Below are 15,249 nucleotides of genomic sequence, written 5' to 3'. Positions count from 1 at the left end.
ACTGGCCCTGGCTGCCACAGTGCATCTGAGGTGGAGCCCGAGATGTTGCATTCCGGACAGGGTCCCAGGTGGTGCCGAGCCTCTGGTGCCTGGATCACCCTCGGAGTAGGAAGGTCTGTCTGAATTTTGGGGGAGCAGAAACTCAGAAGGAATCTGAAAGTCAGTGAGGAGCCCAAGCCCTGGTGGGGAAATTACTCACCACAAATTATTTTGTGAGACATGAATCTCTGTGTTTTTTAGGCAGACATATTTTTTATGCTGATTTAAAGGCAGTTACACACTTTCTACTGTTCTCAGTTTGTTTAGACTTGAATCATTTTGGAGAAATGGCTTCCTGTGAGGCAAGCCCAGGAACTGGGCTCCGGCTGGGTCAGACGGCTCCCTGGTCCCCCCTCCCAGGCTAGCGGGGCTGACTGGAACGGCCTTCACGATCCGGGCCTTAGAGTTGAGTTTGGAGTCCGAGGAGAAGACACGCAGACGTCCAGCCCAGCCCAGACAGTGCGGCCTGCGCTACTAGAGTCCGACTTTGACACTGGGGACCAAACTGTAGCCCATGAAAAGGTGATGGTCACTGCTCTCGGAACTTCTCCATTGGTGGCCATGTGGCTTATATTGTCCTTGGAACCCCCTAATCCTAGGGGCCATCATATTAGCCTAATTTTACTCCAGCTCCTAGCAAACCACTCATTTTTGTAAGAAAACAAAAACAAGTTAATTTAAGCAAAATATTCCATGGTGTGTAACAGATACAATCTTGCTGTGAGGAATGGCACCATGTCCCTAAACCCATCAGGGCCCCACAGCGTTTCCAGTGTGTTACAGAGCTCGGGGCTCCAGACCGCGTTCCTCTGCGGGGGCTCTGTCTGTGTGGGGTCTCCAGGTTCATGGCCGACTCACCTCACAAGTCCAAGGAATTTACATTTCTCTGTGCTTCCCAGTTGTCTCCACCCCTCTCCCCTCTTGGCTGACCAGTGTATATTCTTCTCTTTTTCACTCTCTGCCTGAGATCCCATCAGTCTTTTTACTCCTGAGTGAATTTATTGTGTCCACATGTGGGGGGGGGGGTTGTGTTTTCTGCACATTTCAGAAAGACATGGGGCATGCGGTGCATCAAACAAGGTTTGTGCACCCCATCAGAACGCCTGGCCCCTCGTCTTTCCCCAGTGGTGAGTTCCATGTGGGCTTTGATGCTTTTCACACAGGTGCAGTCTGGCAGCACCTTGCCTTCAGTCTGCCCCGTGACCTTGTACGTCACAGCCAGGGAAACTCCCGGATCATTCACACGTGCACAGCAATGAAATATAAGAGAAGGAACATTCCAGGGCTCGCCCTTGACAATGGGGATGGAAGCCCGTGGATAGGTGCTTTTATTTGACTCCTGGGGATAGTGCTCAGTCACTTGTCACTGCATTCCTTGGAAGGTTCCAGCTCCAGCTCTGAGGCTGGTGCTCACGGCTGGCCCTGTAATACGTCTTCATATTGGCCTTGTTCTTGCCCTGTGTTACTCCCCTGTCTCTCACTACAGCAAATGAGGTATGGCAATGGGCCCACACTTAGGGAACTCACTGGTGTCGAGGCAGGAGACAGCATAGGAACTCTGAGCCTGCACTGCTGTTATTGGCCAGCGTCTAGCATCTTGGTTGCCAGGAAACGCCTTTTATCACTTAGGTTGAATGAATAGTAAACCAAGGCAAGGAGGAGGAGGGACACAAGTCTCAGCTGCTAACTTCCAAGTCCTGAGCCTGGTCTGATACTATTGCCAGGTGTTCCAACATCACAAGAAACACTATGTTAGCAAGGAAGGAGGGAAGTCTTTGAAATTCTAAGTAGTGTTTCCACTGTCTCGGAAACAAAGCCTTGAAACTGCTTTCATCCCAAGGCCTGGAATGCAGGAGAGGGTCCACAGTGCCCAGAGAAGTAGGCCATAAATAACTTCGGGTAACTGCCTCAACTTGAATTAACTGCCTCCTGCCACATGTCTGTTTTACAACAAGATGAACAAATGGAGTGTGGAGTAAGATAAGGATTCAGGCTAGCAGAACCCCCCCACACACCTAAGTTTGGGTAGTCACATCCCCCAGGGAAAGCTGGCACCACCTTTACCCATCAATCACTATGTGACTTTTTACTCCCATCCTGCCAGCTATATGAGTCCTCGGAACAAGGACTTGCTGTCTGGGTACTTAGGAGTGCTCTTGGCTCTCTGGAAACCCGGCCTCGGGCCACCTGGGGACTTGCCACCCTGGTCTTCAGCTGTTCTAACTTTTGCTGCCCTGCTTTGCCCTGAACCTTTTCCCTCCACCTCCCCCCCGCCCCCAACACACACTCTAGCTAGGCCCATTCTCTTCCATGGGAACGGATCACTAATAAACTGATTGCATGCTGATAGATTTGCTGATCTGTAATTCTTTACATGCGTCAGCAAGAAGAACCAGGTCTCTGCCGCCAACAGTGTGGCCATGAAAAACCAGCTCTGCGCAGACAGGGTGAGGACGATTTCACAGGTGTGGGTGAAGGGCTGCGGTGGGGGGCCTGAAACTGCCTGAGAATGTGGGGCATGGGCCCCTGGGAAGTTTCTTTGAGGAGCACACTTTTTATCGGAATCTGAATTCAAGTACAGCGGGGGTCAAGATGTGAGAAAATGTGAGGGCCATGCCTCTGGGAGAATGAAAGGCACTGGTTACAGGTGGCAGCTGGGTAGGGCCCGGTGTGGTGGAGCCCAAGATACCACCTCCCTGAACTTCTGGGATTAGGCTCCCAAACACGATCCGAAGGGGCCGCTGAGGGATGAGGCTTGCATGCAGAGCGGGGCACAGGACACACTGACGGGGGCGTGAGGAGATGTGCACGCAGAGAGGCCTGGGGACAGCACCAGAATAACTGGGGAGGCCTCAGCAGGATCAGGGTGGGAAGTGGGGGGAAGTGTAGACATCGAGTGTGCGTTGCTGTGGATTTCAGAGAGGAGATCCCACGTGGGTGGCCCAGCCTCAGGAGACCCCTTTTATCAGGTGGGGCCAGTCAGGAGAGAGAAAGCGGTCAGTAATTTGAAGAGGGAGGGTTTAACGTAAAGAATTACTAACTAGTGACTGGAGATAGGTTCTAAGGGATAAGAAATAAAGGAGTAAACCACAGGGCTGAGATTTAGATCTTGGTGGAAAGTGAGTGCACACTAGATGCCAGAAGTTTGCTGGGTGCCACAAGCCAAGTTGACAAGCAAGAAACTAGAAGGTCCTGGAGTGGGCCAGTCTGGTTAGGGGAGCGTTGGTGCAGGGTGTGTGCCCTGCACGACACTGAGATTGTGTCCCCTGCACACAAACACGCGGGCACAGGCTGGGCCTTCATGTGGGTGTCCATCGTTCACCCCTTAATATCAAACAGGCAGTCCTTCCACCAAAGAATTAAACACACGTTTTAACATTCAGTATCTTAAGCGTTTATTAGACATGCATTAGGTGTGCTCTACATATGGATACGTAGACTTCAACCACTCCATGTCCCTGCCCACAGGGGCCTCACAGCCCCGGTCCTGGGAGCACAGAGAAGGAGTCAGTACTTGTCGGGCAGGCCCTCGGGTCTGAAGTGATTGGGGTCTTTGCCGCTGCGGCCCCATTGGTTGGCTCTCTGGTCAGCCCTTGAGTCCTCCACTCCGTGGCCACTGTTTCCATGCTTGAAAAGGTCTGTGACTCTCTGAGACTGCTCTCTGGCATCGCTGGAATGGAGGAGGGCAGGTAGGAGGTGAATCAGGGGCCAATGAGAAACAGCCCACCTCCCCACTCACCCCTTTCCAAGGGGTCAGTAGCTGAGAGGAGCCAAGAAAGACCCTGCCCAGGCAGCAACACAGCCCTGGCTGACCCCAGCATGGGGTGGACAGCACTCCCCAGGAGGGTGGGAATCGCCCATTCCAGCTGCCTTGTTCTGGCTCCTTTAGCACCTCAGACTTCACAATGGGCCCAGAGGGACAGGACAGTCAAGAGGAGGAGGGACCACATTCTTCACAGGAAACTCCTCCTGGCTTGGTCCCACCTGGCTCCCCAAGGCCACCAAGCTCTGCTCACCATCCCGCATCCCCAGGAACCCTGTTACCTGATCACTTTAGCAGCCCAGGCACCTCCAGGGCCCCTCTGGGCAGCATCGTAGTTCCCCCGGGCGTGGAAGTATTTATCTGCACCTATGTAATTGGCTTCTCTCATGTCCGAGTAGGCTCTCCACATGTCTTTAGCCCCTGGGAAGGAAGGCACATGTGAGGTGGGGGTGATCACATCTCGGTAAATGAGGAATAAAACACTTTCTTCTATCCATTATATGATTTGAGCCTTTGACTAAACCCTTGGAGATTAACTGCAATGAGATACATGTTTTTTTACCTTTGGTTCCTGGGTTAATGTTATGAGAATCACATGAGGTACACGTTTGATTCTGTTTGACTCCATTCTAAGTTCTGTGGCTACTTTGTCTCTGGCTGTGTATGAGGCACACAGAGAAGAGGTGAGATGGTCTTTAAGGATGTTCGTTTGCACAAGGAACCTCCACCTGGGAGGATGCAGGGAACCCCTGACTGGGGGTGGGAACAAAGGGGGTTCCGGGGGAGGCTCAGAAGCCCAGAGCTCCCAGCCAGTCAACGTGAGACATTCGCCCCACAGACGAGGACAGCACAGCCCGTCCTGATCACATCTGTGTGCCTGGGCACATGTGGCACCTGGGCAGCTGCCAGAGTTCAATCCGCACACAGTCAGAGTGAGTTCCCTCACAGACTTTGTAGAAATGGGGTAATAGATGCAGAACAAGTGCAGGTGCCCCACCAGCTCTAGAGTTCAATGTCCTCCCCATAGAGTGGGGAGTCTGGCTCCCCTCAGAGTGGTTGCACAGAAGCACTGAGAAAAGGCTCTGTAATGTCAAGAACATTGTAGGTAGACAATATGGTATTACTTTACTTCTGTGGACTTTAGGAAGAGGGGCAGCTAAAGGAAGTAAGAGAATCAAGGTGAACAGGGAGTCACAGAATGAATTTGATCAAGCCACAATTAAATGGCAAAAAATGTATTCACTTTTTAGACAAAGAGAAAAATCTAATGTAGAGTTAGAATCATGGTCTACATAATTAATTCTGGCATTTAGAAAAGATAGTTTTGGTGAGAGGTATGACCTTCCTGCTGTACTTACACACTCTGAATGAAATAGATCCCTGTGGCCTGGACTTGCATAACAAGAATTTCCAAAATGTCTGGCGTATTTTACCACCAGGAGGCAGCACGTCAAAGACAGTGCTTCTCAAACTTCAATGAGCACACAACCAACCTGGTGCTTAATAAAGGCAAGGTGTTGATGCTCAGCCCCAGACATTGTGCCTCAGTGGACACACTTATCTGCCTTTCATAAAGCACCCCAGACCCTGTATGATTCCCGGGCAAGGGGTTCTAGAACAGTCCTTTGAAAAACACTGACCTAAGAGATGAAAAGATATTTTTAGCTGGAATTAACTGCAAACTCTGAAGATAATTACTCAGAGACAATAACAGAAAAAATGCAAAATAATTCTGTGAATAAACAAAATTGTATTTCTTCACTATGGCTGGTGAGGTATATTTCTCTCTCCATTGGTTTCCGGGCCAGGTCGCAGCCCCAGCAGGAACATCAGCAGGTAGTTCATCGTGGCTTTCGTGGCAGGGAGGGGAGCTCTGTAGATTTGCCTGTCAAAGGCACCACCTCCCCACCATGAGCAGTTTGCTCAGATAAAGGACAGAACAAGTGTTCTCAGATCCCTCACTCTTCCACGCGCAGCCTTGTCTGGGAGGCCGTGTGGTACCATGGTTAATGCCAAAGCCCGGGATCTCAAGGACCCAGACTAAATCCTGCCCTACCTGCTGACTTTGTGAGGTCTCTCACTCTCTTTGCGCCTCCATTTCTCTGTTAAGAGATAATGGCACCTACTTTGCAGGACTGACAAATTAAAACAAGAGGAGGAAAACAAGCTTACTGTACATGAAAAACAGTTAGAATGATGCCTAGCATGTATTAAAAGCTCCGTTAATATTTGTTGTATTAACGTTGGGGAATGGAAAATACTCCCCACACCCTTGAAACATTCATTTCATGGCTGAGACCAAGAAATGAACAGTCCCTGATTGCCATTAGGGGGCAGTAGAGCACGATTTATATTCAGGGAGTCTCCTCTGAACTCCCCATCTCTTCATCACTCCTGCTGCAAGTTGGGGCACAAACTTTCAGTGCCCTCCAGCTCCAGGATCCCCACCAAAGAGTACACAGCTGGCCAGAAAATCCTAGGGAACACCTACCATGAAAGCACTGTTCTCTTTCTTCCTAGTGAGAGCGTGGCCTCTGCTCAGGTGAAACCTGGGTGCAGGTCTGATGGAGCCCCCTCAAAACCCATGCTGGGTCCTTACCTTGAGCAGCTTCCCTGAGGAACGTTCCCCACCCTTCGGTGCTGACACCCAGCACCAGGGAGCAGAAAATGATGACGGTGGAAAGCTTCATCCTGAGGAGAGAGTCAGGTAGACACAAGTAGCATGAGAGAGTTGTGTCTCTTTTTTGGTGATGCTGACCTATCCTAGCATTCCAAATGTAAATTCCACTCAATTTTATATTTCTGTGTCACTATCTTTGTGTGTCTATCCACCCATGCAGATGGATGGATGGTATTTCAGAGAATCCAGGTCTACATTTTCACCTGACTCATTAGAACCACAGTGATTTCCCTTACAGGAGAGTGCAACCTATATGCCTGTGACTTTCAAAGGCGTGCTGCAAGAATTTTTAAAACATGTACTACCTGACTATTTAGTCAGGGGCACTGACCTGTTTTCCTTACAATTTAAAACTTAAAAAAAAATGACAAAAACCAACACAATAGCCATCTGGTATGAATGAATCAAAATTACAACTAAATTTTTGTCAGGCCAACAAAAGAAATATTTTGGGTGTGCCATTGAACTTTAGTAATTAGTTCATGTGTACTGTGAGATGGACAAGGCTGATAATCAGTGCTATAAAATAATTTCCATTTCTGTCATCCCCTATCAGCCCTGAAACCCAAATAAATGAATAGAGGCATTTGGAAATTCGTGTCCACTGTACCTCTCTGTAATACGAGAAAAGTTACCCTATAAATATTGTAGGGTACCTGCTCTACCATCACTGACTCACACAGAAGACGCATATGATGTAACCTCTACCCCCAAAGTATTCCCATGTTATGAATTCTCATTGTCTAAACAATAGACTCAGGGAAAGTCAAGAGAGCTGGGATGCAGCACAAGAATGTTGGCGGGAAAAGAGCATCTGCACAGAGGGAACGTGGTGGAAAGCTCCAGCACCTCACCTTGGCTGTTCGGTCCTGCAGAGACTCCTGGTGAAGCTGAGCTGCCTGTGCTGCCTGCCTGGGAGCTCTGCCTGGGAGCTCTGCCTGGGGCTGTATATATACTGATGCATCACTGGTGGGGCAAACGGGAGGAGGGGTTTGAGGCAAAACACTGATATTTGGGAAATTCCTCTTGTTCAAAACAAGCCTTTCAGAACATGACGGCATTTTTTCACACACCTCTAAGTTTCCCAGATTGTGCAACCTGGCAGCTTTCAGAGATGCCACAAGTTGAGGTTTCCTACCCATTTCCAGTCTCCCGGGTGCTGGGAAAGGTTATTTTCCCTGCACAGTAATGTGCTGACACTTGCAATGAAGGAGAATCAGCATAAGAGAAGAGGTTGGACTAGAGAATGTGAGGTTGCAGGGTCAGTGGAAGGGCAGAAGGGGCTCCAGGGTGAGCAGCATCTCAGGATGAAACTGGGGCGCAGGGCACAGGTGTAGGGAAGAAGGACAGACGACCCCGCAAAAGAAAGCTTCCAGTACCCGCCTGGTATGGACTCTGCACTATAGAAGGGGTCCTCCAGAGTCAAGTGATGATGCGACTCTGGCCAGCAGTGTCCCCGGTGTTGTGGATGCAAGGAACAAATTCACATGGACTGCAGAAGTCCTGTAGAGAAAAGGGACAGCATGGCCACTCTGTGAGAGAGAGCGCGCCCCGACCCTTGCCTCGATAGGCTTTTATTGCTTTCTGGGAGCATTACGTCAAGGAAGGTCCTCATTCATAATGCTCAGGTTTGCTTTAAGTGATTACTTCTTACAGATAACAAAGAAAAGGATGTTGCAAATGTAAGGGAACAATAAGAGTGATTGATCTGCTTATATTCTGTCCTTGGAACTGCTCAGCACAGACTTTAAGGAGTTACTTCGAAGGTATACTTTGAACATCAGCTGTCTTAACTCAGGATGAGGGAGTCTTAGCAAAAGCAAGCCTCAAAGCAGCCTAAGTACAAAGCAAGCCTAGTCCCTCATGGGAAAGCGAATCTGTGGGCCTGGCTCCTGTGTACCGCCTTATGCTTGTTGGTTTTCCAAACCAGGGCTGAGCTGCATTCGCCATGGCCACTCAGATCGGTTCCCTATAAAGTGTGTTCATGGTCAGTCACTACTGAAAGTCATAGTGGCAGGTTATATTGGATGTTCTAGAACCCAGGGTTGTTGAACTGTAGTGTAGAAACTTGCTATGTCCTGTATCAATGACACATGGGACACATAACAATCTCTGAAGTTTGTTTTGTCACAGTAGTAGTTGTTGTTGTTATACAAACTGCTATGTTAGGGATAACTTTTGTAAAAATAATTTTTATTATCCTACATGCTACTCTCAGCTGCAAGAGCAGAGCACATGTTTTCTCTTCTTTATCTCGAGGAAACGTCTTTCTCCAGATGTTGGTCGGGGTGCAGTTTTCAAGGACAAGTGCTGGAATCACCTGGTTAGCCCTGGCAGGTCTGCAGGCCTGAGAGGAGACAGATCTGTGGAGGAGAGCAGAGCAGAGAAGGACTATGAACAGACGGGACATGGACCATGGAAATGAGGGGCGTCCTTTCCTTTCATCTTCCATGACAACCTTTACATGTGACCCTGAACCATGTGTCAATTTCTAGTTCATTGTGATCCGTATTAAGTAGAAGCATGATTTATGGAGTTTGCACACTGAGTGTTGTTCTAGGTTTTGTGTGCGTGTGGGGAGTGACAGAGGCACATACGTGTAAAGTGTGTTCTGATGATACAGGTGCTGTTTTTCTTTATCCCGACACTGGAACCCCAGTCAGGACAGGAGCGGGTTGTTGGGTTTTTGCCCCCACCCATCATCAGTGCCCGGAAAATGCTGAGAATGTGGTCAGGCTCAATGAATGAGCAGCCTCTTAGCTGGATGCTCTGGTTTCCTGAAGAGAGCTGGAAAATATATAAAATAGGTAAAGACACAGAAACAAAAAGCAGTGCCCGCTTCATCAGCCTGGGCTGGGGAGGTGGTGGGGAGAGCCTCTGCAGAGCCTTCATGGGTGGCCTCCGCTCTGTTTGCTTAGTGTAGGTGTGTATGTGAATACGTGAAGTCAGGGATGTAATGCCTGTTATTTTATATCCTGCTTTCTCACTGAACAACTTCTCGCGATCATTTGTGCATGCACCACCATGCATACTGCCGCGAGGTTGGCGGGAAAGCAGAGAGTCAACCTGGTCTGTTAGGACTGAGCATGTGGCTTCTTAGCCATCTGCTGTACAACTGCCACCCGAACGTGGCCACTGTACAGCACGGGACCTAGTTCCATTGGGTAGAATAGTAACTAGCTGCATAAATACTCTCCCAGCGGAGCGTTGCCTGCCTGAGAGCGCTCATCTTGGCCGTCTGACTCCCCGCTGCCTTTTCAGTACCGGGTGCCATTGCTCCCATGTACTGGGCCTCATCCAATAAGTGTTGAATAGCTGAATGGGTGCCTGAGGAGAGCCATCAGCATATGGACCCTCTGTACATTTGACTGAGAGCTTAGAGAAATAAAAAGTGAGAGCCCAGAACAAAGTCTGCGGAACACCCAGAGTTTGGAGGAGATAAGGAAGACCCAGCTAAGGAGATTCAGAAAACGAGAGTAGGAACCCCAGCAAAGTGTGGTATTACTAAGCCAAGAGGGAAAACCATCCAGAAGGGCGGGAGGGGGCAGCACTTGAAAGCTGCCCAGAGGCTTGCCGATGAGAGGGGAGAGGAGTCGTTTTTGGCAGCATGTGGGTCACTCAGTGGCGACAGCAGCTGCTTAGCTGGAGTGGTGGGGACAGAGGCCAACCACCTGAGCCATATCAGTCAGAGCAGTCAGGGCTCAGGATATGTGTCTCTTATGAAGAGGAAAATGCATAAGAGTGAAGAGTGATGTGGTTTGCAGCCCAAATTTTCAATGCGGTAACCTACTGAGAAAGCAGTGATTGAGTGCCTGCATTTGGCGTCGTGTACACAAGGGTGAACAAAATGTGGGGCCTGCACCTCAAGGAGCAGGCGTCTCAGGGCCAGCGCTCTCCCGACCACCCACACGGACTGCTGGAGACGAGACCAGGGAAGGACAGCGGGTCTCCACTGCCCACCCTCGCGGCCGTGGACAGCTCATGCGAGGTTCCGGAGTCAGACACACCAGCCTGCAGCCCTGCCTCTGCCCCTTTCACAGCTGAGGCACACATCCCTAAAGCTCGGTTTCTCCACCTGGAAACTACAAGGACTTTCTCTACAGCTTAAATCTAGCGAGGTCTGCCCCATAAGGTGCAGAGTCTGGCTTTGCGATGAAAGAAAATAGCTACTGTAACTATCATTCACCAGGCTCCCAAGCCCCAGCAAAGTCTGACTGCCACCCATGGGTGATTTTGCTGACCCTCATCCTGGCTGTGGGTTGGCTGGCAGCAACCTCGAGCATGCGCTGGCGGTCAGTTCATCTCCTTCCATAAGGACACGGACCCCATCAGACCGGGGCTCCCCTCTTAGGGACCTCATTTAACTTTAATGGCTTCCTTAGTCCAAACACAGCCATACTGGAAGGGAGGGCGTCAACATAAATTGAGGGTGAGGGGATATAATTAAATCCCTAGCAGTGCTTCTTGTCAGTTGGCTTCCAGAAAGTTCAGCAGCATTCTGACTCCTGCCCCCACAGAGGCTGTAGCCAAGTGCACTTACAGGAAGCAGGTGGCATTCCCAGGGAATGCAACTGCATCTGGGCAGTTTCTGCCAAGTTTCACTGGCACCTCCTGGGGGAAGTTCTTGTCAGCTGTGGCCTCAGACACCCAGCCATCTTTACCAGCCTTCCGATGGGCTATAGGCTTTCCTTAAGCCCCGGACGTCAGCCCTGGGGGCCTCCTTTCTCAGACTTATTCCTTCTTGTATTCTCTGCTCCTTAGTAGTTAATACTGTTACCGATGAATGATCCCTTCTCCTTCCTACCAATTCCACAGTTTGAGCTGGTTAAGGTGAAGAAGTTGTGAGGAAATATTCACCCATGAGAGGGCGTTATATCTTCATTTAGGCTTGAAATAAGGTGGTAAACAGAGTGAGAAAAACGCTTTGGAGGCTTTTCTTAGGTGTGACAGGCAGAGGTGGGTTACTAATTGGAGTTGCAGGTGTTGCTGAGAATGAACAGGAGATCAAGGTGGCAGTTGCTGGACCTGGATCCCAGGGATTGGTCCTCCCATGGCTGTGTCCCCTGTCCCCAGACAGAAGCCAGTGAAAGACAGAACTCAGAACAGGAAGACAAGACCCTGGGCACAGAGAGTGTGACAGGACACCACTGACAGGAAGTGAGGAGGAGCAACACTGGAACCTAGAAACCTAGAGACAAGAGCATGTTCCCTCTGACTCCAGGAAGGGCTGCGGCAGGATGTCTGCCCCATGTGACACTGCGATTGTGCCCCTCCACCCAAACACACAGGCACAAGCTCTGCCTTCTTATGCGTGCCCATCCATCACCCACTGGTGTCAGAGGCAGTCCTTACACCAGGAATAACACACAGTGTTCAGCATTGCATCTCCTAAGCATTTATTACACACCCATTAGGTGCCCTCAGTCAGCAAATGGGGATGAAGAACTCAATGACTCGGTGTCCCTGCCCTCAGGGGGATCCCAGCCCCTGTCCTGGGAGCACACAGAAGGAGTCAGTACTTGTCGGGCAGGCCCTCGGGTCTGAAGTGATTGGGGTCCTTGCCGCTCCGGCCCCATTCATTGGCTTCCTGGTCCCGCCTCGAGTCCTCTGCTCCATAGCCACTGTCTCCATGCCTGAAAAGGTCTGTGACTCTCTGAGAGTGCTCACTGGCATTGCTTGATGGAGGAGAGAAGGAGGGAGAAGAGTCAGAGGCTGGGAATGGATGGAGGAGGTGGACAGGAAGAACATGAGGGGGACCCCACAGGCCCCTACAGGGTCCTTCTCTAGGGCTATGCCCTCCTGATCCCCAAAGTCAGCTAACCTCTGCTCAGCACCCTGCCACCCCAGGACCCTGCTTACCTGATCACTTTGGCAGCCCATTCGCCCCCAGGGCCCCTCTGGGCAGCTTCATTGTTCCCCTGGGCGTGGAAGTATTTATCTGCACCTATGTAATTGGCTTCTCTCATGTTGGAGCAGGCTCTCCACATGTCTTTAGCCCCTGGGAAGGAAGGAAGGAACGTAGCACAGAGATATCAGGTGAACCATCAGAGAACCATGACACCCTTAGAGAGAAGCAAGGACTGAAACCTGCCACTGACTCATTTCAGCCTGTGGCCACAGCACCCTGGACACCCGAGGCTGAGAAGACTCCAGCTGGCTTTCCCAGGTGGCTCTGAGGAGAGTCATTCCTGGGGGGATGCAGCTGGGTGGTACTGGGGGGTCTGTCCCCGGGGAGACGCCCTATGGCTCCATCTCACTTCGGCCCCTATGACTCACGCTGAGAGGAGAGAAGGGGGGAGCCCTCACAGAACAGGACCTCTGAACTCCAGCCCCACTGAGGTTTGGGGCCAGTAGGTTCTGCATTCCTCTGGGCCCTCCTGAGTGCTGTGGGGTGTTTCCCAGCCTCCCTGCCTCTCTGCCCACTAGATGCGGGCCGCATATTCCCACTGCGACCAGAAAAATGGCACCACCCTGGCCACATGTCCCAGGGGAGCAAACTGCCTCAGGATCAAGAGCCTGTGTGATGGAGGGAAGGCACTGATGAGAGCAGTCGGGGAGCTCAGGGAGCCAGGTGGTCACGTGGAAAGCAGGTTCTGAGGAAGGCCCAGACGTGGAGCGCAGCTGCCTGCCGCCTACAGGGTGTAGTCCCTCAGACACAATGCACACACTGTGACTGCAGTCCCTCTGAGTGTTGCGGGCATAAACGGCACCTTGGAAACATTGGGAACAGACTGGACAGATGGCGTGAGCCAGCAAGCGCTGGAGCACTGGTCCCTCTTCTCAGCCTTGGCTGTGCTTTCTGACCACTGGGACACTCGGGAAGTCGGGAAAGTCCGATGCCACGTCTCAGGCCAATTACATCTGACTCTCAAGGGTGCTCTCAGGTGTCCACAGTGTGTAATGCTCTCCAGGGGACCCAGCATGCAGCTGAGACTGACGCCCACCGAGCCCCAGGAAGGGGTGCTGAGGCACATCTAGCTGGCCAGGGCTGGGGCCTCCTGCACAGCTGGGTCCCCACTCTGCTCTGGGATGGGAACACTGGCAGACGGTCCCTGCTCAATGTGCTCAGCGGCTCTTACCCTGAGGTTGGGGAAGGCACTGCCTCACCAAGTTGTTCTCCACGTGTCAAGTGGGTGACCAGCCGTCCCTGCTTGGCCACACCTGTGCCTGTGAGCACTGAGAGTGCCATGGAAACCTCCTCAGACCCGGACAAACCAGGGCAGTTGCTCGCCCTAAACTGCGTGAAAGTGCTGAGTTCCTAGAGGAGCCTCGATGGATGTTACCAGTTTCCTTTTTGGGTGTTAAGAGGCCAGAAGAGGGTGGCAAACAGACTGAGGCAGGGACAGTGTCACTGACTAGAGGAAGCCCCAGCAGGAGCTAAGCTGCAGGTCTCTCCAAAGTATCTAATGAGGGAAGGGGAGGGAATGAAGGAGGGTGCAGGAGGAGGAAAGACAGCAGCTTTAAGGCTACTTTGTGCAGTTTGGCCTGAGGGAAATTTTATACCATTTCAAGACCTGTTTTGTGTCTTCTGGTGGAACTTACCTTCCAGCAGGGAATGGTGAATGTTCTCTCTGTAGTAACTGATTGAAAGAAATCTCGTGGTTTTCCATCTGTTTGGTGGAAAGCTTCCCAACATCTGGCACATTCTAGCTACCACATTGGCCAACACAACCTAAGTAATAGCCCCACGCCTGAGGGGTGCTCAGGGGGAACCCGAGTGCCCTTGGGTGCCACTCCCTGCAGCCACTTTACCTTCATAAGCCTCGCTCAGGAAGGAGAAGAAGCCCTCGCCTCCCAGGACCAGGGAGCAGAAAACGAGGCCTGTGAGGAGCTTCATGGTGCTGAAATGAAAGGGGAGGGTCAGGGAGACTTGGGCAAGGCTGGCACACCTGCCTTTGGGACTTGCGTGTCAGAGGGAGCCTGGCTGTGCATCTCCATTTGTGCTCATGGGACGCTCCGGGTCCTTGCAGGCACGTGACAGTGGGATCTCAGTCGGAACCATGGCCTTCACTTCTCACCCATCAGCCCTGAACACAGACTGTGTAAGAGGCCACCAAGGGGGCCGTGAAGGAGGAAGAGGGCAGTGAGGACCCAATGGACCCCCCTAAAGCAGCCTGCAGTTCCTCACAAAGCACTCACCCTGTGCTCCTCTGCCAGCACACACCCCATACACACGAACACCAAGCAGAACCATGATTTGAAATGAGGGTACAGTCTTGTGGGAAAGAGAAAACAGAGTAAGACTTTGAAAGCAATCCCTCACCTGAATCCCGTGGAGGATGAGCTGGTCCCTGCCTGCTGGGTGCAGGCGGCCGCTACTTATTTACCCTGAGCCCTCCCTGCTGGGCTCATGGGGAGAAAAGAAAAGCCAGATGTGGCCCCCGGGCAAAGTCCCTGCAGGTCATTTCCCCAACAGAGTACAGAGGCACACTTACTGGACACCAGTGGCTGTCTTCAGCCCCAGGTCACTTCCCCATTGCACAACCCAAGCTCACCAGGTAGACGGCTCTGCCTGGCAGCCTTGGTAGCTTCTGGTGGGTCAGAGGACGAAGGCTCTGCTGTCAGAGTTGGAGGGGCTGAGGAGGGGCCACCTGGGCTGTGCAGGGAAGGGTGTGAAGCTCCAGGGTGGGGCACCCAGGCTGCGGGACAGTGTGCAGTTGGAGGGTGTCCCCCCAGCCAGGACCTTGCTTTCCTGGTCATTTTCTTCAGGATGGTCTCTGGGGGCCAGATGGTAGATCTGCCAGAGTGAAATTCCTCTGAGTTCCTA

General features: G+C 51.6%; 1 protein-coding gene across 2 annotated transcripts; it reads right to left on the bottom strand.

Moving 5' to 3' along the window:
• Positions 1–3,464: 3,464 nt before the first annotated feature.
• Positions 3,465–14,347, bottom strand: LOC114499793 (serum amyloid A protein-like). 2 transcript variants are annotated; one of them, XM_028516262.2, is made up of 4 exons: positions 7,337–7,401; positions 6,402–6,493; positions 4,084–4,222; positions 3,465–3,709 (listed from the first exon to the last, which is right to left on the bottom strand). In XM_028516262.2, the coding sequence occupies exons 2-4, from the start codon at positions 6,490–6,492 to the stop codon at positions 3,547–3,549; spliced, it is 393 nt and encodes a 130-aa protein (XP_028372063.1). In that variant the 5' UTR covers position 6,493; positions 7,337–7,401; the 3' UTR covers positions 3,465–3,546. The 2 variants fall into 2 exon arrangements, with proteins under 2 accessions (XP_028372063.1, XP_035885009.1); XM_036029116.1 differs by lacking the exons at positions 4,084–4,222; positions 6,402–6,493; positions 7,337–7,401 and adding exons at positions 12,342–12,480; positions 14,235–14,347.
• Positions 14,348–15,249: the final 902 nt, after the last annotated feature.

Source organism: Phyllostomus discolor, chromosome 6 (genome assembly GCF_004126475.2).
Source record: "Phyllostomus discolor isolate MPI-MPIP mPhyDis1 chromosome 6, mPhyDis1.pri.v3, whole genome shotgun sequence".
NCBI lineage: Eukaryota > Metazoa > Chordata > Mammalia > Chiroptera > Phyllostomidae > Phyllostomus > Phyllostomus discolor.
The sequence above is the reverse complement of the archived record's forward strand: the minus strand, read 5'-3'. Positions and strand labels throughout refer to the sequence as shown.

What these genes read in the sequence shown, in the direction of transcription:
- LOC114499793 (XM_028516262.2), bottom strand. Translation starts at nt 6,492, where the DNA reads ATGAAGCTTTCCACCGTCATCATTTTCTGCTCCCTGGTGCTGGGTGTC. An exon ending in CCTCAGGGAAGCTGCTCAAG is followed by an intron (nt 4,223 to 6,401) that starts GTAAGGACCCAG and finishes CTTCCTTCCCAG; the next exon opens with GGGCTAAAGACATGTGGAGA. An exon ending in TGGGCTGCTAAAGTGATCAG is followed by an intron (nt 3,710 to 4,083) that starts GTAACAGGGTTC and finishes CCTCCATTCCAG; the next exon opens with CGATGCCAGAGAGCAGTCTC.